General features: G+C 27.2%; 1 protein-coding gene across 5 annotated transcripts in view; it reads left to right on the top strand.

Annotated features, from left to right (window-relative positions):
* LOC129960205 (rho guanine nucleotide exchange factor 17-like) overlaps positions 1-26,425 on the top strand; it is a 259,387-nt gene that overhangs the window by 218,609 nt on the left and 14,353 nt on the right. For 3 of the 5 annotated variants that reach the window (XM_056073437.1, XM_056073436.1, XM_056073434.1), the window contains 14 exons: positions 1,955-2,131; positions 2,233-2,283; positions 2,598-2,612; positions 4,784-4,902; positions 15,379-15,479; positions 17,497-17,609; positions 18,908-19,017; positions 19,266-19,357; positions 19,749-19,813; positions 20,524-20,714; positions 21,458-21,595; positions 22,168-22,205; positions 24,329-24,446; positions 26,197-26,283. In XM_056073437.1, the coding sequence (XP_055929412.1) occupies positions 1,955-2,131; positions 2,233-2,283; positions 2,598-2,612; positions 4,784-4,902; positions 15,379-15,479; positions 17,497-17,609; positions 18,908-19,017; positions 19,266-19,357; positions 19,749-19,813; positions 20,524-20,714; positions 21,458-21,595; positions 22,168-22,205; positions 24,329-24,446; positions 26,197-26,283 (1,415 nt within the window). The remainder of the gene's footprint in view (positions 1-1,954; positions 2,132-2,232; positions 2,284-2,597; positions 2,613-4,783; positions 4,903-15,378; positions 15,480-17,496; positions 17,610-18,907; positions 19,018-19,265; positions 19,358-19,748; positions 19,814-20,523; positions 20,715-21,457; positions 21,596-22,167; positions 22,206-24,328; positions 24,447-26,196; positions 26,284-26,425) is intronic. The other 2 variants (XM_056073438.1, XM_056073435.1) reach the window with 1 other exon arrangement.

Genomic DNA, 26,425 nt, shown 5'->3' with positions numbered 1-26,425 from the left:
AGAAAATTTTCCCAAATAAGACATCTTTTATTACAATTTTTAATTTGATGTTTTTCATTGGCTACATTGAAATTTCGGAATCAAATTTGATATAAATTATATCTGTAACATTGTATTATAATCGAGGAGACATTAATGCATTTAAAGTAAAGCAGCTAAACTTCAAGAAAAGTTATAAAATGTTAAGCGCAAAGAAAGGCTTTCAATTAATGGAATGCTATATTTACTAACAGAGCACCTTCTAGAAAGAAATACAACAAAACAATCCATAAATAATTAGTAATGAAATCTATATCAAGCACATAGGTAAAGGCAAGAAACCTATAATACGAGAATTCTCACAAAAAAATACAGATATCCAGCTGTATTTTTTGTAAGCCAAGATGATGTCGAAGAAAAATTCCGGTGTTGAAAACATCGCTTTCTTGCTAAAAAGAAAATTTATCACGCTTTTATTTAATATTAATGTTAAATAATTAATATACATACATACAAAGTGATCAAGGTACAAAGTGTATATATATATAATATAATACACGTGCATACAGGGTGATCAAAATTAAAACACCTCTACTCTGAGGCTTCTATGCCGCGAACTACTCTGTATATAGGCTCCAAAAGTGGTGAACATACTATTCAAGGCAGGGAACGTGCTAAAAAGGTACAAATAATAATAATGATAATAAGCATGCGGTATGGAAATTTTCCTTTTGAGTTTCTATTGCTAAAATGATTTAAAAAAAGTGAAGAAACTGAAACTGTCATTGTAACTGCGATTTCGCACTGTAAGCTCAAAAATTTCCAAAATCCTTGGTTTGCTGCGATTACTGCTCTACGTATATAAAGAAGGATAAAGCTGGGAAAATGTCATTTCTTATCAGCGATGGGTTTATGCTTTGCTTGTGAAGTTGTTTTATGAAAACAAAGGAAATGCTGCAGCTGCACTTCAAGATTTTGTCGACTTGAGAATTTATGCTCAAAAACTCGATCAAAACAAAGGACAACAACATGCTCGAAAATTTTGTTGTACCCCAAATGTAACAGCACCAATGTCTTGATTCAATTATCTTTAAGTAAGATAAAGCTCCTCTACACAATGGACACATTTTGCATGATAGGAATTTTGGGGGGAAAATCTAGCAGTGGCATGATAAAAAGATTACCTGTACGCTTTTAATATAATAAAAAAATTTGGTAATAATTGTTAAATATAATCCAATTTTGAATTTAAAATATTCCTAAAAATGTGTAAACGTTAACTTCTCATTTTACTTTGATAAGTTAAAATATATTTAAGACTCAATTTCGAAATAATTTAGACTTGTTCGAAATAAATTTTTATAACTTTTATTTACCCGACTTATTTCATATTTGAAAACATCTTTTATTATGTGCTTAACTTTCGAAAACTTCTGTGCACTGGTTTATTCCTCATAGCAATACAGTATTTCAATATTTTCAGACCTAAATTATCGATTAATTTGCTTAATTGAACTTCTCTTCAAATGACAATACCCAGTACTAAATTTGAAAGAAAAAAAATGAGTTTCAAAAACCCTTACATTTACGATGATGAATTATAAATTAAAGATTAAAGAGAAAATGAAAAAATAAAAAAATGTATTAGTTTTATACACAAAAAACATGTGTTTTCAAAAATTATTTATATTATATTTATTCTTGTTCATATTAGATTACTTAACATTCTCTCTATACCTATTGCTAATCATAATTTTGAAGCACCCTGAATTATCCTAACAAGTTAGTTTGAATAAATTTCTGTTAATTATAATCAGCTATCTGCGCTTTAAATTTTTGCTTATTGTAATATTTCGATTAAATTAATATTAATTTTAATGGGTTTAAGTTATTTTGCAAAACAATGGATATAATTTTGAAATTTTCCGAAACTTTTATGAAATGAAATATGCGTGCTCATTTTTTCTTTCCTTAGGAGCTTTTGAAGCATACAAATATGGATCATCCAGATCATCATCTTCTAGTCCAAGCTCAAAAAGAAGTCCACGACCTAGCAGTAAAAATAAATCGCGTAGAACGTGAAGCATACCAAGTAGAGCAAATGCAGCAAAGAGTTCGAGATATTGAGCAACACATTGAAGGAGTGGTAGATGTATGTATTTTATTTTCTTTACTTAAATGTGTTTGTATTATTTTGTTTTTATTTCTATGTATAATATTTCAACTAATCATTTAACGTATTTTTTTTTCAAGTTATGTATTCCTGACAGAGCTTTCATACGACACGATGTCGTGACTATCCCGGTAAGTTATGATACTTTTTAATTTTATGTAAAAAAACACATTTGAAGATATTTAATTTGTATTTTATCTTTGTTCTTATATTCAAATGTTCTTCTCATATTCAGATTTCTACTAACCATATTTCATATTTCAAAACAAAACTGAATTTAGTAATTTTTTATAAGAAATATACACTTTTAAACATTGGCCCTTACTGTTAAAAATATTGCATTATTTGTTTTAAATATAAATTTTGTTCCAATTTTTTGTCAACACTTTTCATTTTTGAGCTTATTAAACTGGTTTATTATATTAACTTTTTAATATTTTTTCAGACTGTTCAGAGTAAGGTAAGAAAAGTTGTTTTTATCTTCATTTATTAAAAGTTTATTTATCTCAATAAGTTTTCTTAAATTTACTATCTGTGTTTTCTGCATCTATTTCGAAATTAAAATTTTTTCAACTGTTATGATCGATTATGCTTTGTTTTAATTTTAATTACAGTCTTAAATTTACAATAATTCGAATTCAAACCGTTAGATACCAAAATTTCTGCTTATTAATCGAAACGTTAAAATAATAAAATACTTACTCTATATAAATCTTCTTGCGGAAAGTTTTGATTTAAAAAATTTTGAAAATGCTGTTTAATTTCTCTAGCGCCATTTCTTTTGGACATTGGTGGGTGTTCTGTTTAATTCAAAATGAACTAAAAGAATATGAATATTTATCTACCTTTTTAGTTTGATATTTTATATTCTTGTTTTTTATTATTTATATTATTTCATCCTTTGAATATATACTCACTATATAATTTTGAGGAATTTTTTTAATTACAAGAAAATATGTATTTATGAAGATAGTTGTTTCGATTTTTTACTATCTTCTGTATTATTGTGTATTAAGATGAAACTTAGAAATCACGCTGTAATTAAGCAAAATTTAAGATTTGAATCTGGGAGGAGGGCATTTATTAATGCATAGGTATTGTATTAGCCCGAAAAAATAAGGATATTGTTTAAACTATTTTAAACTAAAAAATCTTTAAAGCATTGCAGTTTTCTAAATAAAATGAAGGTCAATGAATTTCTGGTTGTGTTATTTATAATTATTTTCTTATAAATAAGCAGTGTTCCAAAACAAACTAATATTAAAAATAAAACACGTCCTATATCTATAGTTGAAATAGATTTGAAACTATCAGTTTGTGCTATATTGAATTAAGAAATAGGATTTGGTATATTGGACCAAGCTTAGATTTCCTCAGGAAGAATTTTTGATTTCTAAGTGCAATCAAAGATTACGTCCAAACTGATTAAATTAATATTTATATTTAATTTTAGATATATTTCAAGGGAAATAAAATAAATGCAATCGTATTAACGAGCAGGCTTGTTACAAATCCGAGCTAGTAAACAACTCGGATAATCAAAAATTCAGTTAATAGAGATTATAATTTTATTAACAAATTCTATTCTTTTGAAAATATTTTTCAAATTCATTTATTTGAAATTATGCTAATAAATTCGCAAATACTCCCACCTATCTACTTTTTAAGAAACTCTTTTATAAGTTACGATAATTCTTACAGGGATATTTAGAAATATTATTAGTTTTAAATTAAGATTCTCGAATTTTACTGATTTTCTGTTTTATTTGTATTTCCCCAATGATTATTTATGAGAGTTATCAAAAGAATATTTTCGTCTGCTCAACAACGCGAAATTTTCTGCCAAATTTTGAGTCCCATTTGTTTACCCCAACAAAATGCATGGGTTTTATTCCTGGAGAAATAATATAAATAAACGAAATTCTATTATAAACAGTGGCCATAAATTTATCATTCTAAGATATATACTATTATATTACTAATGTAAAACAATTCTTGTATTTTTATTTTACTCTTATACTGCAAGTGTCTCGATATTCTAACTAAAATTTATTCCTTGATGTGCTAATAACTATTCTAATCAAAAACTTATCATTCCCTTTCATATTATGTTATTAATCATGATATTTGGAATTTTGTCTGGCAGTTGTATAATAATTTACTATATTTCTTAAGCTTCTATTAGTCGCTATCATTTCAACTTTAAATGGTCGCAATGAATCTCACAGATATGAAATGTACTCTATTATATATGCATCCGATTTTAATAATATATATATGCATCCGATTTAATAATATTTTAATAATATATTCTTAATGAGTTTTCTGTAAGAAAAATTGTAACTGCGATGCGTTAAAATTAGAATAAAATAACAAAAATTATTATTCTTATATGACAGTCATATCTATTAAATATTGTTAATACCGAAGAGTTAATTCGCACCTGAATATTTAAAATTGTATTGAACTTTTAAGTATTTGTTTCGATGAATTTTCGTTAAAATATTTTAATTTACCCATCTAGACATTTAGAAATAGAACCGTAAGATATAATATTTTACAAACTTCATTTAAATTTACTTCCGTCGTCAACATGCTGAATGTTTCTGAACAAATGTTTTTATTTTATAGGGAGGTCTTGGTACAAGGAAAGAAAGATGTCTGTTCCTATTCTCTGACATACTTCTTATTACTAGTATTAAGAGAAAAAGTACAGCTATAAGAAAACCTTCAACCGCCCCCTCGACATCGTAAGTTATGCTATTGATGATAATAATAAGGTCAAAAATTTTTTAATATTATTTCTTTGCTCATTTATTGTAAAAGTCTTTACAGTAACATCTGCATCCAATCCATAAATTTGTTTTGATCTGAGAAAGCAGTTTTCTGTGTGTAAATGGAATTTTAGAAGCATGAAGTAATTTTAAGAAAACGTACATTTATTATTGTAAGAAAATATGTGTGCAGTAAGTACAATTTCGCACAAATATCTGAACTGTATTTCTAATATGTACTGGAACCTGCTAATATAAACTGAAGTGTAATTTTGAATTTGAAAAATGAATTTTTTATTTAATTTAACAAGAGCTTGCCTCTTTTTTCAATTCCTGAAAGAGAATTAGCATAAAGATCAGTTTGACTTCACATTTTTCTATAGTCTACTCAGTAATACTGTTTTTGTTTACTATGGCATATTTTTGCTTTAATTCAAACACCTTTCTTACTAAAGTTTATTCTTACTTTCTCAGAACTAAGTACACAAAGAGAAAATATTATTATCGCCAAAAAAATCAATGTCAAGATTTTAACAAATCAGCACATTTTTGGCATCTCCGAATCCCAAAAAGGCATTTTATTAATTATGTCTGTCTATCTATGAACACGATTGCTCAAAACGCTTTGAACTAGATACATGAAATATGGTATGTAGTTGTTTGGTATGTGCACGAATTTGGAAATTTCTCATACCAAATTCGTAAATTTCTATCAAATTTTGAACGAAGTTCATTCAGAGGAAATATCGAAGTTGAATCGATACAGAGGAAATATCGAAGTGTCAACCGAATCGAAGTTGACACGATAACTACAAAGCGAAAACAGCTAGATTGAAAATTTTGGCTCACAAATTTGGCATCTAATGAGTAGATATGCATTAAATTTGGAATCAAATCCATCAAGGAACTGGCCATATGCCGGTCTGTATTTTCACAAGCATTTAAATACGATACCTCAAAAACACAATAACTATAATAATTGTATGATGTTTGATATGTGATTGATTTTGTGACTGCGGTTGTAGTTCTATGTCAAATTTTGGTTTCAATTCTTTTAGTGGAATTATGTCTATCTGGCTATCCAAATAGAAGTTAACACAATAACTACAACACGAGGAGAGCCAGATAGATTAAAATTTGTTACACAGATATGGCATCCAAAATGGTGATTTTTATTAAATATTGAACCAAATCTGTATCAGAGTTGACCTTCTGTCTGTCACTGCTTTGCTGATCGACCTCATGTATGCAATTGCAACACCTTTTCATGCATGTAGCTGCATTAACTCAAAAATGCAATGACTCAAATAAATGAAATTTGCTATGTGACCTAGTGACTACAAATGAAGCTCTGTGTTAAATTTTGGTTCAAATCGGTCAAAAAGAAGGCTTCCAAAATACATATTCATTTTTGTGGTGTATTAATCTCATCCCATGAAGGATCGCACGCTACTCTATCTTCTGTCTGTTATCTAAGAATCTTTCTATCGTGTGTTCTTCCCCAGTAACATGTGATTAATAATACACACGTGTACATGTATTTCAGAGTAGGTAAGAAAGTTTCAGGGAGACTACTCCCTCTAGTTTTGTATTATAATCAAATTTAAACAATTTTTAACATTCACCCCTTTTTTGAGTTGCTAAAACTTTGGTAAAACGATTTATCTCTTATTTATTCTTTGGATTAAATATATATATATATATATATATATCATTTTAACATTTCACTATGCATTCATCATCCTATCATTTTTTAAACACTAGCTTTTACAATTAGAACAAATTATTCACTATTCTTAAATGATTAATTATCCACATTTTTCATCATGGGCTCTTAGAAGTATGAGTCCCTATTTTTGTGTAATTAGCATTCATATTTTAATCCTTTTTAATTGTATTTGGAACAATATATAGTTGTGATGAAAATTAAACCATTTTACTGCTAAAAAAATTTGATAAACTATTGATGCAAAATCTTTAAAAATATATTTACAATAAATACTTTCAAAAAGTATCGTTGAGGATAAGACATTTTTACATTATCTTTAAAATTTGTAAAAATTATAAAATTCTAGTTAAATTACTGTAACTTGTTTTTTTTCTAATTAAGGTTATTATTCTAAATTTATTTTGATATGAATTTGAGTAATATTTTTATTGCTGTAATAAATGTGTTAGACTATATTCAGTGTTTTATCAGTTTTAACTATTTATCTGTAATATTTTTTGAAAAACTTATTTGCCCTTATATGGAAAGATGTCTTTACTTCCATTTTTACTTTTCAGTACACATATGTTGTAAGTACATTTCTTAAACATTCTATTAAAATTTGTAAAAAGAATTAATTATTTGAATGGAAAAATGTGTTTTAAATTTATTTTTCTTTTCATTCATTTTTAACATTTTTTGAACTTATCAGATTGGTACATCATTGCCTTTTTAATGGCTTTCAAGTTAAACGGAATTTTATTTTAATTGATTCATCCTTTGTTTGGTTTTGTATTCTGTTATTTTTTTTAATTCTTTAAGCTGATTTAAAAATTCGTTGCATTTATTTTAAAATTAATGCTTTGAAAAATAATGCTACAAACAAATTATGTATACTCACTTTCTAATTTAACTTCATGCGCATTAGTTTTCTAAAAATTACTCTCCGTACTATTCTACTGTTTTAAATCTACTATCTGCAGAAAATTTTAATTTAATAATGTCTTTTAAATGAACTTCAGAAAATTTTTATTTACCCAAAATAATTATAAAATGCTTTATAATGTAGCTTTTTATGTCTAATTGTTTTTTTAGATAAGTCAAGAGTTTCCTTTTCTGGATTTGAGTAATATGCATTTATATTGATCATTATTCTAAGTTCTATTATTCTAAGTGACGTGAAAAGTCTGGCTCTGAGCGATTAAAAAATCGCGCCAAAATGTGTGTTTTTAAAATATATCGCACTCTGAGAACATGGTTCCAAATGCAAAAATAGACTATTTGAGTAAAGATCACTATAATTAAGGATGAAGCAATGAAAAAAAAAAATGCAACGCAGTTTGGTTAATTTGAAGCTTACAAGACTATTGTAAAATGTCGATTTGTCTAAAAATTTGAATTAGAAAGACTATATCTAAAAGTAAATACAAAGCAATTTTTGCAAATTTTAAAAGATCTGCTTAAAGCAATTTTTAAGCTGAAAAAGACGGTAGAAATTTATTTTTAATATTTAAAAGAAAAATTTATAATTAAAATTTAGATTAAAATTTATTTTTAATATTTAAAATTTAATATTATTAATAAATAAATAAAATGACATAAACTATAATTAAAATATCTAATAATTTTAAAAATAATTTTTTTAATATATCCCAGATTTAATATATAAAAAATATATTGAGTTTGACTGTAACAACTGTACACCATCAAAAAAATATTCAAATATTTCTTATTGCTGGCAATCTAAAAAGCTTAAAGTGATGTAAATATATCATTTGATTTAATGCTCCCTCTTTAAATCCATATAAATTTTATTATTATCAGATACTGACTGCACATTTACTTTTGCTTCATTTTCAAATTTCCCTATGGAAATTTTCAGTTTTTATCCTTTTAAACAATTTCTCATCTTTCTAAGCTTCTAAATATAAAATTTCAGTTGATATGAAGCAATACAACTGGAGATACACTAGAAAAGAAGATCTAAAGTATTCTCTCTGTATGCAAATGTAGAAATTATGACATTCGTATGACCTCTTGCTTTGCTTTTTATATTTCATTAATTGATTCGATAATTTAATCCTTGAATTTTAGGCAGCTCTTAAAACTATATGCCTAAAAAAATGAATCTAAAATCCAAATTTGTATTTTCATGTTCATTTGTAAAAAGAAAATTAAGAAAAAGCATATAAAATATTTGACATTGACCAAAAATCTATTCATATACTTATCTATAAACAAATCTTCGATATACCAATTAAATTCGCTTTTTTCATTACCGATGTGTAAAACCAGTGACAAGACAGTTAACAAAGACAGGTGATTTTATATTTCATTATATTTTCTTTTGTATGTTGTTTAGACTTAAAAAAAATATCCGAATACTTGATAAACTTATAAAATTAATATGAGATAAAACTAGTATTTCATCAGAATTGCTGAAAAATGATAATTATGTGATAGTTTTGTAAAATCTTTTTAACGATGAAATATAAGTTTCATAGTAAAAATTTTCACTAAACTGTAATTAATATCAAATTTGAATATTTTTATTGATCTTTTATATTTAATTGCTTGTTGCTCAAAATTTCCATTTAATTTTTTAAACATAACACTATATTAATGTTTAATGCAGCATTTAATGCATTCATAGACTTTATTTTACTTCAATTGTTCAAATATTAATTTAAACTTATTTTTATGGCTGTATTCATTCGTACTTCTTTTAACGGACTTGTTTAAAATTCCTTTTTATTCTTTAAGGACAAGAATATCAAATATTTTCACTCGTCCTAATCAGTGTCGTATATATGAAAATAATTCATTTGAATTCTAGCAATATCAAATATGTTAATAAATCCATAGATCGATTGTTCTCAATTTCCGCATTATATATATTCCGAAATAAAAGGTACATTACTGTTTACTATTACTATAAAGATTTTCCCTCTCAAGTCCTGCAGCCGCCTCATAGTGTGCTCTTGTAGCCGGCGAGGGGGTGTTCCTGGGCGGAACGGGCGAAGTACGTGGGGAGAATATTCGGGAATGGGGCATTTGCGCTCAATAAACTATTCCCTACCCCTGTTACATTGTAGGTTTATTGGGATTTGGACCTTTGGCAAGAAAACTTGGCGCGCATCTAGAGAGGTGACGGTTTATTCGCAAACCCAGTTCCGGTCGGGCGAATTAGTGATAATGGAATTGCAGAAGTAAAATACACAACATCCTGTGAAAATATTACTCCAAAGGAATCAAAGCTAAAAAATTTCCATTTGAAAATTAATCAAAGGTAGAAATACAAAAATAAATAAAAATCACAAATATTATTTTCAAATTCAGGGCCAGAAAAAAAAATTAGAAAACCCAATAATAATGTTTTCGTAGCTTTTTCCCCTCTAGATATTGTTCATAACTGTATTTTTTAAATATATATATAATTCAGAAATCGATGCTATTTTGTCTGTTTTTTGTAAAAATTTTATTTGATTTTTGCATTATTAGATCTTGTACATACAATATATCTTATTCATATATCTTGCAATAAATGATACTTTTCTATTAATAATAGAATTAATTAAGACTTTTTATCAGAAAAATAAATAGCGGAATTAAATTCATTTAAAAAGAAGTAAGATATAAGAGAATCTATAGCTGTTTTATTTACTAATATTTGAGCAATCTCATATTTCTGAATGAATTTTCTTGAAAATCGCTATTATATATACTCATAAAAGGGAAAAAATGTATGTGTGTGTGTATATATTACAATAGTTCACTTAGCAATATCTTTATTAAGAAACTAGCCACCTTTGGTGATCAGCATTTCGCCATTATAAAAGATCTCTAAAATTTTCAATTATATATTTTATGTAACTTGATCTTTTAATAGCTTTTTCTGCAAAATATTTAGCTATCAAAGTTTCAGATTTTGATAGTTATATAATTCAGTCATACTTTTATGTAGGCCTTAAACAGTTCTGTTCATTGTATTACTAATTTCTGTCAGAGCTCATAAAATTTGCACTTTAAATTAGAGTGGAAATATTAAACTGTAATCAATATAAAAACATTTTTTAATGAAACCAAGCACATCTTTTTTTTGAATATGAAAATGAATATAGAGTCGCTCAGCATTGAAGTTGTATATGCAATGCAGAATAATTTTTGTAATTTATACAATATATTAAAGAATTACTCAACAAAAATTTCTCTAATTCATCGTAAAATTCAGTTTTTAGTTTTACTTTCAAAACATTTAAATGATGCAAATGAAAATATTTTATTTGACTTCAGTCAATAAATATTCTTATGAAAAAATGATGGTTTAAATTTTACACAGTCCATTTGTCCTAAGAAGTCATATTCTGCGAAGTACTCGACACTTCAACTCTTAACTGAAGTTCAATAAATAAACTTTCTGAGATCAAATCTGTCAGTTTTTTCATATCAATATTAAAACAATCAATATTTTCATAATCATAGGCCAATCACTGTTGAGAAATCCTGGTAAAAGATCGGCATATCTTCTTTGAAACGGACTATGAAATGTTCTAAAATCGCCAATTTTTATAGAAGAGTGATATTCAAATTTCATAAATTATTTAGTTTTAGTGAATTATTTAGTTGATTGAAGTTCAAAGATTTTTTATTTAACCCTTAGCGCTCCGAAAAGTAATTAGATGCAAAAATATATGCCGAATAAGAGAACTCGTTCACTGCTCAGAAAAATTAATATAAATTTTTTTTAAATTGAATTTTTTCAAAAATTAATCTACATATTTTTACCACTCTTAAGCATTTTTACCAGTAATAATTTAATAAAATACTTAAATAAAACGCCTAAATGATGCACTTCCTTGAATGGTTCCTAAGAGGAGAGATCGGAATGCTAAGGGTTAAAATATTAATGTCTCAAAAAAATTTGTTAAATATGATTCAAAGGTTAATGTAAAAGGGCAAACATGTAAAAGGATTACAAAGGGTAATGTAAAGGACCTATGTAAAAATTTTAAATTCTTAATTCATCGGAACATTCATTGACTCAAGTAACATAAAATAGAATTGTTTTGTTTATTTAGACCATTTTGTTAGTAGATGCGTGCCCCTGATTAAAATTAACTGATGGGTGCTGATTACAATGATTATCCAATAGATATATTAAACCATGTTTGCCTTAAATTTAATTGTTTGATTTAATTAATAATATAGATATTGTAAAAGGTCATAGAAGTCTTTTCCTCCATTTACTTTTTAGGAAATATATTTCACATTTTTTCGCTTCATACAGACACTTGCTGAAATGTACACTTTTATATATTTAATTTACAATAATAGTTGATTTATTATTTTAATTTGAACCTCTGTCAATGTGATGGCAACAGGTTGATAAAAGCTAATTTTTTCCCATTGACGTGCTCGTGGAGATTAAATTTTATTTTTATTTTGTGTGAAATACATTGTTAAAAAATATAGTTAAAATATTTCTTTAAAAACTCATTAAACATCGAAACTTAATTTGTAGATAAAAGCATTGATATCATTAAAAAGATAATTTTTTTAGTTTTACCTTGATGCAAAAATCAATTTTGTGCTGTAATTTTTTCGGAAGTTATAGCGTTGTAATTTTTAGAAAGTGTATCCATTTTTAAATCCTGTTACTCCTTAATGTAATAAATTATTGTATGTATAAGGATCAATGTTAGGGAAATTAATTAATATTAGATAAAAATGTTATCTATAAAGCGCATAAACAATGCTGAATGAGAAAGTTTTTGCATAAGCTGAAATTTAAACACTTTCGTTTTTCAAGTTCCCATTTTTGTTCAGATTACTGAATTTAAAAGAGATGCATTGCACAAAAAGCGGAATAGTATAAGGTTTTTAGTACAGTAGTAAATGTTATATGTCCAATAGAATTTGAAGTTCAATATGCTCTTGTGAGTGAGCGATCAAGAACAAGCTAATTAAATTTTAGCAACCATAAATCTGAATTATAAAATTAAGTTGGTCACTGCTTTCATAAAAACTTTTTAAAAAATGCTTTTTAATGTGTATTAGCATTTCTGTAACAATATATTTTACAACTATTTTTCTTCAATTCATGGTTATATAGGAGTAATCATAATTTCTATTTTGAAAAAAGTAATATTCCTACCAAGTTATTTAATTGAATCTCTCAAAACTTTCTTTTTTAATTTTAGTTACATACAAATGAACAAAAATTGCTGATAAACTTTTAGAAATGCGGTACAGTCTTGACTATGCTGAATGTCAGATAGAGAAATATTTGCAGTTTTTTTTTGTATGTGTGTGTGTGTGTTTTGTTAAATGTAAGTGACCATATTACGCATATTGTGAAATATTAAAAGAGAATTATTTAGAAATTCATTTTTTTTTTTAAATTTCTAACGCCTTTTTATTATTTTCATATTTTTTTATGTGGCACGTTTAAATGTTGCATTTAAATGTCGTTTGTGGTACATTGGATTATGTATAGTTAAATCTGACAGTAAATAAGCTAGAAAATGAAGTAATATATTTCAGATTTCAAGGAATTTCAGTAATTATCAATATTTTCTTATTAAAAATATACTTTTTTTTTTCTCCTGGGAATTAACCAGCAGCCGTTTTTAAAATTATTAATATGATTCCTATAATTTATTTTAGCCAGCCAAAACGCTTATTGTTTTTTTTGGAGGAAAAAAAACCCTTATTTGAATAGCTTTAACGTAAAAAATACATTAGCTCATTTCAAGTATCAGCTTGTGGAATGCATATACATAAAAGCATACATATATATAGAAAGAACTAAACATTATTGATATCCATTTAAATTTGAATTTAAAACCCTTTCTGTGTATTTTTTTCATTTTGTTAAATAAAGTTAAACCGTAAGAGATATAAAGATTGAAATTGTATTATGCACATCAGAATTATAATTCTTATAATTGTCTTTCGTGTGGGAAAATTATAAACGTATTCCTTTTAATAAATACATTTTAAAGAAAATTTCTCACCCTTGATATTTTTTATTTTCAACACTCGCCTGAAACGTGGTAAGGGTTATCAGAATTTTTCTCACGGAAGTTTCGTTTCGTTATCAGAGACAAGGAGTATCATTCTCACTGTCATAGTGAGTTGATTATCATTTGGCGTACATTGTAAAATCGCCAAGTCTTACATGCAAAGATAAAAGTTTATAATGTGGTAGCCTTTCTTAAGGCTTGAGCGAAAAGGGGGACATTTATTGAGTGCAAATGCCACACAACTGGGCATTCTCCTGGCAGGGTCACCCAAGACGTGAAGGCCGTTCCATTTTGCTCAGCTAAGGTCTGCAGGCATTCGGGTCTAAGTCAGTCTTCCAACTTCAGTGCCCCAGGTCCACGAACCTTTGGAGGCTTCTCACTTCCCTTTATCATGAAACCATCTCCATATTGTAGCCGGCGAGGGGCTGTTCCTGGGTGGAACGGGCGAAGTACGTCGGGAGAGTATTCTCCTGGCAGGGTCACCCAAGACGTGAAGGCCGTTCCATTTTGGTCAGCTAAGTCAGTCTTCCAACTTCGGTGCCCCAGGTCCAAGAACCAATGGAGGCTGCTCACTTCCCTTTATCATGCAACCATCTCCTTATTCAAAGATTAACACTGCATCGCCCATCGCGCAGGTTAATCAGGGGCGCGAACGTGGTTTAGGCAGAGGGCCTCGTTTGACAAGTGGATTACAGCCTCCTACGTGTAACAGAAACTCTCTTAAAATCATATAGTGTAATGTGAATGGTCTTTCTACCCAGGCCACGCGGGTCAAACTGGATCAAATATTGGATTTAGCGAATAAGCATGGCGTTCAGATCATAGCCCTACAAGAAACTAAGCTCAGTGAGCATTCCGTTCTTAAAGTAAAAGGCTACTCGGTATTTCGGGAGGATAGAGCCAGTGGAAGGGGAGGTGGCCTTGCCTTCCTCGTCAGAGATTTAAATTTCAAGAAGATTGACACTCCAGTGCAAAAGCAGTAACCATGAGCTTCAGGGTATTTCTGTTGTATGGAAGAAATGATCAATCAGCATTTTCAATGTGTATCACCCTCCTAATCAGGCTCAACTACTTCTGATTTTTCTTGACTTGTCAAATACGAATACCATTTTTCTCGGTGAACTGTCGATTAATCAAAGTGAACGCCATAATGCGTGATTAGCATATTTGTTTGAAGTCATGATGATGATGGATGATGTGCTACTACACAAATTTTTGCATACGAGAGTTTTTCAGTGTTGAATAAATTTGCATTTCTAAAATAAATTTTTCCTCCTGAATTTGAGATAAGCCCTCTAAATTTTAAAATATTTCTGCTAATTTTGTAAATAAAAGCATCAAACTTTAGGGGCGCATAAATGACTGTAAAATGAATATTTTGCTATCTGATCTTTTTACACAATGTGGACCGTATAAAATTCTACTATTTTAACTTTTTATTTTTATTCTTCGCAGAAATCAAAGTGTTTTCATAGAATTGTTTACCTTATTTAACGAAACTTTGTAATTGGAAGTATATGCCTAGAGGTTTTATTTAGGAAAATAAATGCGTGCTTCACCTTTTGGGAATACTCTGTATGTAAATATGGCAGTATTCTTCTAGAAGTACAAAATGTGTTGTTTTAAATATTATTTCAGAAACGCTTGTTTAATTCAATATAGTTGTTTCTTCTCATAATAATATTCCCTTCTTTAATAGTTTACCTTAATACTTTACAGGACAACTACAAGCCCGTCGCAAACACCATTTACAGTTTTAGAATCAAATAAATACAAGCTTCTGACTAGATTCTCTCTTGATAGCATGGAAATATCTAAAGGTGAGTATTATTTAGAAAATGATCTGTTTTAGAACAAAGAATTTCCTATCTCTTTAATTAGTGAAATTATTTTAAGGGTCTTCCTTGTTTTATTTAGTGTACCTCCCTTCTTTTGTTTTCTAAGCTTTTAATTCGTAATTACTGAATGAATTAATCAACTGCTCTAAATCTTCAGTACGTACACGTTACTGATGCTATGATTTACTTCAAAAAAAGATATCCACAGAATTTCTATTTCTTCATATAGTATGAAATTCTACATTTAAATTGAATTCACTTGCTCCAAATAGGTATGGGGATTAGTATTTTAACTTAAATCAAGTTTCTCAAAATTATATTTGGAGTAAATAATAATTATTTTCCTTTAGTTAAAAATAATGAAAAACATTAAAGAGAAACAGGCGATTCGTTAAGTCATACATATAGAGATAAAAATCCAGTTTCTCTTGATAGAACGTTTGAAAAAAAAAGTTTAATAAAATGTTCCAGCGCATAATAACCTATTCTAAATGTCAATTGAAATTTCCAGAAAGGATTTTATCCATATTTTATGAGTAACCTAATACACATTGTTTTTCGATTTCGAAGGGGAAAAAAAAGGTTTATTTAAACTCTAGCATGTGCCACTGCTCTGAGTTTAGTGATTTCATGGTGTCAGAGCCACATGTTGCGATAACACACAGTAATATTATATGAATTAATCATATATTTATTTTTTTTCTTTCACTTTTCTTTAACGTAACCTAATATTCTGATGCATAATCATAAATGAGGAATGACGTTTTCAATTTATGAGGTAAGGGTTTGAACTTTCCTTTTACTACTTATTTACCTTTTTTGCATAGAAGAATATCTATAAATGTTTTCATATCATTAAAATGCATAATCGGCCGATGAAATCCGCATTAGGAAAAATGAATGTTAAAATCTGTAGAGTATTTATTATATGCGTTTGTATGTTTAATCATACTTAAAATAAATCTTTAAAAAAGTGATGTGATAATATAAACATTTTAAAATCGCTTACGAATAAAACTTAGTAAAGTTAGGAAAGTAAGTCAATTATCAATAAATCACTCTGTTTATTAAAGTCACTTTAAACATTAGCCTTAGATTGTCTTTAGAATCATATTTATTGCTATCAAATTTGTAATTAGTTTGCATCTAAGCGTAATCGCTACATAGTGATTCACCTGCTAAATTCGGCAACTTTACCACATCGTCAAGTACCATCTAATTTTAAAATAACTGTGTAACTAAAAGAAAGACATGGAGTTAATACACTGGCATCCATAAATTAAGGGATAACATTTTGCAAAAAAATTACTTTATTGTATTTTATGTCAATAAAGTCATAATATATATTATCAAGCAATTTAAAAGAAATACATATTCCGAGAAACAATTATTAGAATATGGGGGAAATACAGGGTACAAAAAAAGAAAGTAGAATATACTAGTTTATGGATTTAGAGAAATAGACAAAAATATTGTAAGAATTTAATTATAATTATTAATCATACCTTAGTTAACTATGTATCAACTTCTTATTGTAATGCAGACATTACATCGACTGCGCATAATTCTTCCAGATTATACAGGAAAATTTGAGATTAATCCTGGCTCTATTATTTAAGATTTACAGTAAAGTCTTTTTTGCTAACGGTGACGGGTTGCATTTTGCCATGAGTCTTCCAAGTGCATTCCATGCATTTTCAAAGGAATTAAGGTCTAGTGTTAAGTCCTGACTTCGCCGGCTCGTCCTTTTGATAAATCAATTCATTTTCACTAAACCCAAGTGTTCACTAAAATAATTGTGTTTTAAAATACAATTTGAAAGTTAACGAAAAATTTTATACGAAAAAGTGGCCAATGTCCAACTCACTCCAGAGTCTTAAGTTGAAATTAATAATTTCTAACCTTTAAAATGAGAATAACACATAAGAGAGAAAAATTATGTAATTATTTTAAATTTTTTGTTCCTTTATAAATAATGTTATATGTGATTTAATCGTAGGTACTGATGTCAACGTAAAGAAGGCAATGAAGGATATCGAAGCTCTAGATGAAGATCTAAACGTATTGGCTCACATCAGGGAACTAGTTGGGAAGCTGACTGTACCTCATCAAGTAAATCTTTATATTCATAATGTTTAGCTTTGAATTATTACATTAATATTAAAATAATTTATTAGAGAAAGTATATTTTATAGGTTTCTTGTTTTTTGGAAAAATAACTTTAAATCTGAAATTTCGTCCTTACATTTATTGTAAAAGCTGTGTGAAATTTATATAAATGAAATATTAGTATGAAAACACTCTATATTGTGAATCATATTTTTCAGTTCTACTTTTAGTTAATTTCATCCCTCTGATTTCTTGAATTTTTATTTTAATAAAACCTTTTTGATAAGCCAAAAAGCAGTGGTTGATTCCTTATATGCGAAAAAAAAGCAAATGTTGTCTCCTTGCCATTTCCTCCTGTAATTTTATAAGAATTAGAACTATGAGGATGAAAGAGTAATCAGTTGATGTATGCTTCCCAACAAGATGTCACCTGCATAGTTTAACAGACAACTTTTTATTCGTCGCGTTTAAGTTATCGTTTTGTAGATAATTTAAATACAGAATTTCCTAACTCTCTCTATCTTTATATAAATAAATAAATAAATATATATATAATTTTAATTTTACCACATTCTTGAAATTAATTACTTTCTATACACTTGAATTCGAATTACACTTTGAGATACGATAATTTTTTTTTTCCCAATGGCATGCCATGAGAACTATTGGAATAGACAGAGTATTCCTATAAAGAAAAAAGAATTTTTTTTTGTTACACTTCTTATACTACGTTTCTCTGTTTATTTTAATTTAACGCAGGAAAATGGCATTCTCTATTTTTACAGAAATTTTACTTCTGCTTGTTTCACAAACAGTATAATAACTCTAAACGTGTATATATTGAATAATTATTGATGCATATATATTTCTGTTAGACAATAGCACTGTGATTTTATTTGTATTTAACTCCATTATTGTTTACTTTAATTGAATTTGGCGATTATTGTAATAACGCAGGTAGCGCTTTCGTCATATGTGAATAATGGAAATTTATGATATCCAGCCTCTTCAATATTTATTAGTTATTTGTACATCAAATCGAATCGAACAAAGATGTAATAGCATTTTTATTCATAATTAAGGAAGCATTTTGATTTTAAAATGTAAAACATTTTTTAATGACAGAAAGCATTTTCAAAATAAATCCTTAATTCTGATGTATCAAAGTACTTCTCTGTCTTAAGCAACTTTGGTTTTGTAATTTTTTTTATATATATATTTACTATAACTATAATACTAAATATAAACATTGTTTTAAAATATCTAGTGATAAAAAGAAACTAACAGATTTTAATTTTTAGGTGTTGGACGATGTCGTCAGGGACTTGTCTGCTGGAATAACGAAACAGATATTGGATAAGCAGAACAATGATTCTTCGCTTATTACTGTGGAGCTGACTGTCACTACTCCGTAAGTATCGTTACATCCACCCTAATATATTCTCCCTTTTCTAATTGATGTAGAATTGACAGCATTCCTACTGTCTGCAATTATTGAATAAAATTTTCTTTTCAACTTACAATTTTTCTTTCACTATAAAATGAATTAAATTCAATTTTAAATCAAATTTTCTTTTTAAAACATTATTTGATATCTTTGAATCTTAAGTGTAAACATTTCCTTCTCAACTGATTTTTCAATTACTTTATCTTTTTTAGGGAGCATGTGGACAATCTTACTATTCAGTTCCCTTCTCCTGAAAGAAGGGCCGTGTGGAGTGCTGCATTTACCGAAGCAAAGCTAAAGCTAGGTATTTTAGCAAGCTTCTCCTAGTATTAATTTTAAACTTTCCTTCAAAATTCTTTCTATAAAGGGGAAACACCATAAACTTTAAATGGCAGTTCTTATTAAATGACATTCAAATGGAAATACTGAAATTTCTATGGATGAGCTAGAATGAAATCCAAGGGGTTTTTTTTTCTGTTTTTCTTGTATTTTTTCAATCATTAATATTATTTCAGACTTTTGGAGAAGCTAATTCATTTTTAATTTTTTAAAAATATTAGTTGATCAATCTATAAATTTATTTTTATTTTATTTTATTTATATTTTTTTTGTCATACAGGAGGCCCACATATTTATTTACTATCATTTTTATTGTTCATATTTTGTTCATTTTGTCTTAATGGCTGTTTCTACAGGTCGTAATCTACCACCAGAATTGAAGAAAGCATTACCTATCAGAAAAACTCGCGCCGGACTTCAGGTAAAATTTTATGATTTTTTTGCTATATATAAATTTTATAATTTATTCTGGTATTACATAATGGTAATCGTCTTGATTATTCATAGAGATATGCTGATTATTCAGTACGAATATGAATTTATTAATGGAAGAAAACAAAGAAAAACGAGTTGATTATGTCTTATGCCCAGTACTATCCTGAATCATAATAGTACTGATATTGTGTATGTCGAGTCAATCCCTAGTGGGTAGAATTCATCTTCAATTATGAAAGTGTTTATCACAGTACCAATAAAGATTTATAAACTAGCAAATCAATTCTAAATTCCCATCAGTATTAAAAGATGAAGCCTGAACAGAATAACATAACATTAAAAAAATTAATTAAATGAAAAAGTGAATTTGGTTCTTAACATTTATTATGTTTTTGAATTTCTTTGATGAAAGGTGTAAATAAAATTTCCATGGATTATATAAAGTATTTATGATTAAGATTTGTGATTTTCTACTACAAGAACACAAAAAGTTCTGCCAAACCGACAAGAGATTATATACTCTTGATTATATTTGAGACTTTTACCTGATAATTTTTCATAAGCTATTTTAGTAGATAGTTTAAATTTTAATCAAATACTATTGCATCTTTAAATTTTAATTGTATTTTACGGCTATGATAGTTAAATTTAAATTACTATCTTTTTTAATATCTAAACTTTTCTTTTCATTCATAGTTCACTTGCGCAGCGGCAACCTTAGGCTGTAATCAGCAGGGCCTACGCGAAGTTTGGGTCTGCAATAGTGATGGTTATGTGGGACAAGTCTGTGTGCTTAGCTTACTGCCTGAGCCAACAGTCATGTCTTGCAATGGTGTGTGCAACGCACGCATCCTTACTATTGTCGCTGTTCCAGCAACTTGCTCTATGTAAGTTTTATTTAATTAAAAATTCACTTTTGCTACAATATTGTGTATTTGCTTGCAAAAGAAAGTACTGTGTTGTCTCCAGGTAGAATTTTGAATCGGCTTTAGCATTCAGCTGTGTAATGAATGTAGAATACTTTGCAACTTCTATTAGTTCGTTGCTGGGAGTTTTGTTTATTTGCATAGGGTGGATACAAATTAATTTATACCTGTTAATTTTTCATGGATGGAAGGACACATAATTATGGGTATGTTTCTTTACACTTTATTAAAAATTATCGTGAAACAAAGAAGCTGTTTTTTTTATGCCAATAAAAATTCGTATTATTACTGAAGGCATATTATTATTATAATCGTAAAAGGGCTTTTGATGTGCTTTTATTTTAAAAAATCATTCGATGCTAAAATTAATTTTCAAATATTTATCCACATCAGAAGCAATTTTTTTTCTTTTTCAAAAGAAAGTGGAAAATAAAAAAAAATTGCCTACATAGAAAAATCTTTAAATATTAATATATTTTCTAATTTTTATGTATCTAATGTATTTAAATTTGTTTCTCTTTTCTTTATTCACTTTTCCTAGTTACTAAAGAAGGTTGCATTTGTGCTTTCAAAGTTCTTCAGTCATTTAAAATCATTTCTGTAACCAACGCTTTTTTCGTACAATATGGTATTTTCTTATTATATGAATATCAGTATCTATTTGTGAGATATCAAATAGTCATAATTTCTTGCTTTTAATCTAGGATTTCAGATAAGTGTTCACCAGTAGATCAATGTTCACCAGTAGCTGAAGCTTCTGGAGGAATAAGCATTGAAGTAGAAGAAGTTGTAGAAGAAAGTAATCAAGAACAAACCAATAATGGAAATATTCAGTTGGATAGGTATGAGATGCTTTTGATCCCTTATAAAAAATAAGATATAAAAATATGAATTATTGTTTTCACTCCTAATTTTAAATAAATATTTTGATCCAGCTTAAATAATAATTTAAATTTACAAAATAAGCTTCAGCCAGTTCTTCAAATTATATTTTTAATTCACGTGTCAATACTCAAGTTCCATTCAAAATATCAGAAATTCTGATAGTAGACTAACATAAATGAAAAATGCTTAAAAAATTTTAACCTATAAATATCTTCATACTAATATTTTGACATTTTATTTATCATTTAGTTTAACCAAATGCATAATTAAATTATATATTTCGACCTGAAAATTACAATACATTATTAACAGTTACTTCTTTTAAGTAATTACCGTATATCGTCTAAATGAAATTCTTCGGGCACCATAATACCAGGAGAAATGTAAAAAAAAATTAATGTTTATATAAAATTTTCACTTGATTAGTAAAAAGTGGAGCAATATTTATTTCAAAAAAATTTTTTAAGTTTTTTTGCAAAAATCTATACGAGTTTTCTCTATTTCCTAAATTTTGCTTATTTCTTTTCAGTGATTCAAGTGATGATGAAGATAATAATGAAGTGCCCGGTATGTGTAAAAGGCAGCTCTTTCTCCACAAATTCTTAAAAATTAAATTTAAGCATTTATTTTGTGTTTTTTATATTATTAATAGTTATTATACCAAGCATTGCTAGAGATCGAAATACCTTCATTGATATTTTTTAATGTAAAAGCTGATTTTTTATAAAAAATTATACAAAGACTTTTTATCATCAACATTTAATTAAAATTTGAATTGCAATTAAACCAGATAATTTTTAAAACCATCAATAGCCAATTTTCTCCATAAACTATTGATGTTTGTTATGTTGGCATTGCAAATTTCGTTTGAGCGATTAACTTAAGCTTTGTTTAAAGTATGGTTAAATTACTATTTTATAACTACTAAACGCATTATCAAACGACATATTAAAATAAAAGAAAAAATTGAAAAATAGTGGTAGAGTAGTTCAAAGTGTAAAATTGACAAATTTTTTGTTAATTTCTAGTTAACTGAATTCTTAAATGATTTTTGTACTTTAAAAAGTAGAAGAATATTCTTTTTGATGTCAAATATAATAAGTGTATAAAATTTTCGTGAATTCAGACCCCTAGTTTAGAAGAATACAAAGGAATATGTAGAAAATACATACATAGCTATAATAACTTTTATTTATATTAAGATTTATGATGCGATCACTTTTAGAACTGTTTTTCATATGTGGATAAGTCGATAATTAAATTGTAAGTGCCCTATTCAATTTATAACAGTATAATCCATAAAATGTATAAATCTATACTCATACTCTTGAAAATTATATTTGGAATTATTTAAAAGGCAATGAATTCAAAGAGCATGTTAATTTGTAATATGTGTTTCTAAATTTTCAGTTACAGTAATTCTTAAAGTTACTGATTTCTGTATTTACCTCTAAATATATGAACTTTAATTAAGAATTACCAAATATTTCGAATTTCAAATCTTTTAATTACAATAGTAACATCCATCTTACTTAAATAACGTCGGATATATATATATATATATTGTGTACCCAAATATTGCACAGTATGAATCTCCTCTTTTAATAATTAGTGAATTAATTTCGCATTTTAATCGTCAAATATTTATTTAATCACTATATTATTGATTTATTTTATTTAATTAAAAAAATTCTTTTTTTTATAATAAATAAAATATTTTTGCTTTATTTTTATACTTTTAAAATATTTTTTATTTTATTTTAGTAACATTACGAAAATATGTATGTCTTCAATTATTTTCTAATTTATCATGGAAAAATTATTAATCAAAGAAAATTTAAGAAAAATTAACAATTGTTATTAATTAATCATATCCTTAAGGGACAATAAAAATATTGAATTATTATGAGAGTTGAAAGGAAATAATATACTTCAGAATAATGAAACAATAAAAAATATTATTTTTTAGAACCTGTCAAGTGAAATAGAGCATTGCTAATAAAATAAACATTATATCAATGTGTTATATATATTTAGTTCATTATGCTTTAATAATACTTTTAATATTCAATGTAAATACGCATTGTAGTCCTAGTATTTTATAATTTATAGAATTTATATGTTGTATAAGTTTTTTTATTTGGCAACTACACTAATAACTTATTTTAATCAACTTGTCCATTGTTCCACTCAAAACAGTGGTACTAGATAGCTGCCTAGTTGAAAATTCTGCTCTGTACTTAAATTTGATGTCATCGTTTCTTATTCAAATCGAATGAATATCAATGTTTTAATACACAGAAATATTAAATAATGGGAAAATATCATGAAGCTTACATATACACATAAAATAGGATACAACTTCAGTAGTTCATTATATCGAAGATCTACAATGTGCCTCAAGCAAGACATTAAAAATATTTTGAGTGATGAAAGTTTTTCCTTCGAAATTCTCACGAATTCTGTTATGTTACTTTGCTCCATTCTAGATTGGAACTCACAGAATCAATAACATTAGGTTCTATTTAAAAAAATATATATATTGTTGGCTGAAAGTTTGTCTTTCATCTTACTTTTCTTCCGTTTCTTCTCTTACTTATCGCGTCATTTATTAATGCATTTTTCGAAGTTATATTTTGAGCAATATGCAAATATTTGAAATGTATTTATTTTTAACATTTGTATTATAGATGATGAAAAGATAAAAGACGAACACAGAAAAAGAGGAAATTCAATACCTCGAGAAGATGGCCAAGATGATATGGATTACAATCAAGCCACAATGTGGTTGGGCACTGAAGATGGATTGTAATTCTTTTATTTAATAAATTAATTGACCATTTTAGAACATTTTAACTTAATTTCTGTATTGCTTTGTTGATTATGAATCTATTATTAAAACTATTTGGAATAAAAGAATTTTAAAACTTAATTCAGTAGGATTATAGAATTTAACATGAATGAGAAAAGTTATTTCCTTTTACTATCAAGGCTTATGCCGTAGTATCAACAAGAAATAAGCTTGAAAAAATCGAGTTTATGTTTATAAGCTCTGCCAAAACTGGTTCTCATATTTCGGGTTTGAGTTTTGAAGGCTATAAACACTGGTTTCTTTCATTATTTCTTGCTCTCAGTTGTATGCTGTAATTTTTAATATGTTACTTTAAGCATTTGACTCAGAAAAGTCTGAACTTCAAATCAATCCCTAGGCTGTGCCGAGTTCTCTATTTAATTGTTTGATTCATAAATTTTGCATTAAATTCTATTTTAAAAGATGGAACCGTTTTTATCAAGAATTTTTTATATGCATTTAAAGATTCAATTGCTTTCATGTGTCTACTAATGAATATATTTATAAGTTTCAAATTTGCTCAAAAACTCAAGGAATTGCAGTCAAATACAATTTCCGTGATTTATCAACATTTTTCTAGATTTTTTCTCATTTTATGCTGCAAATTTTTCTATATGTATAATAAATATATTGCTTATCTCGCATTTAATTTCCTGAAATGATTATTAAAATCGCATTTTGCCTTCAAACGCACTTTCTCCATGTTAAAATTCTTTATATAGATGAATGAAGTGGATCAGATCTTCAAATTAACTAAAAGGTTCCTCAGAAATGAATTCCTTCAAATTATTCACACAGGCTGGTTTCTTTTTGTAATAAAATCTTTCACCATCTTTGAAGTTCTTCGAATCTTGTTATAATTAACGCCTTCAACTCTCATGGTCGATGTAGCAGACATCAATATTTATCAAGCCATTTAATATACAAATACATTGCATATTAAAACTTAATGGACGCATCTATACTATACTGCTATATGTGTATAACAAAGCTAAATATGATTTACTTAACTTTGCTTTCATTGTAATATTTAGCTTCATTTGTCACAAGAGTTACAAAATTTGCTGTTAATAATCTTCACTCCAAGGAAATAAAATTAAAATAATGACTTCGAAATTATTGCTGAAATGCTTAAAATAAATTCTATAATGACTGCCTAAGCGATATTTGTTTAAACAAAATCTCTACACCTTTAACCGCTGAAAATTTATGCATTTTCTTTTCCTTCTCTTTCAGCGAAGTGAGTACGAATATAAATCAAAATATTTAGAGGACAATAAATATGAATTAGTTATTAATTTAGAACATTTTTGGAGTATATTGTTAAAATCAGGTGGAAAAAAACCGCCCCTATTCTTCTAATTGTTTCACATTTTCTTTAAAATTATTTCATAATCGTTTTTGCCTTATAGTTGATTTCTTTTGTGTAGAAAAAACTTTCAAATACGTTATAAAAGCAAATGATATTTATTAAATTGGAAAAATCTATATTCATGTATATTTTTAAATCAAATATGCAATAAAATACTTTTTATTCTGACGAAAATAATAATTTTAATACAAAAAAATTATCTGAAAGAAATCCTGTCTTATTCAATTTACAGTTCAAAAATTGAAATGAACTTTAAAATTTTGCGGTATAAATCTAAAATGCTTTCATAAAATACTTCCAAAATCAAATTTTGTAATTTTTCTCCTCCTTTGCAGTATTCATGTTTACCACTCTAGTGATAATATTCGAACGAAAAAGAACAAAATTAAATTTCAACATAATGACTCCATCCACTGCCTCATGTAAGTATTGTTTTCTCTCATTTTCGTAATTCATTTTAAGAGAATATATTGATACAACTGGTAACTCTTTGTGAAAAATTAGCTAATATTTTCTGATTATATAACTAATACTTACAATGGGATTTCTTTCCCATTTAAAATT

Source organism: Argiope bruennichi, chromosome X2 (assembly GCF_947563725.1).
Source record: "Argiope bruennichi chromosome X2, qqArgBrue1.1, whole genome shotgun sequence".
Lineage (NCBI taxonomy): Eukaryota > Metazoa > Arthropoda > Arachnida > Araneae > Araneidae > Argiope > Argiope bruennichi.
Note: the sequence above shows the minus strand (reverse complement) of the source record. Positions and strands in the feature narration are given on the sequence as shown.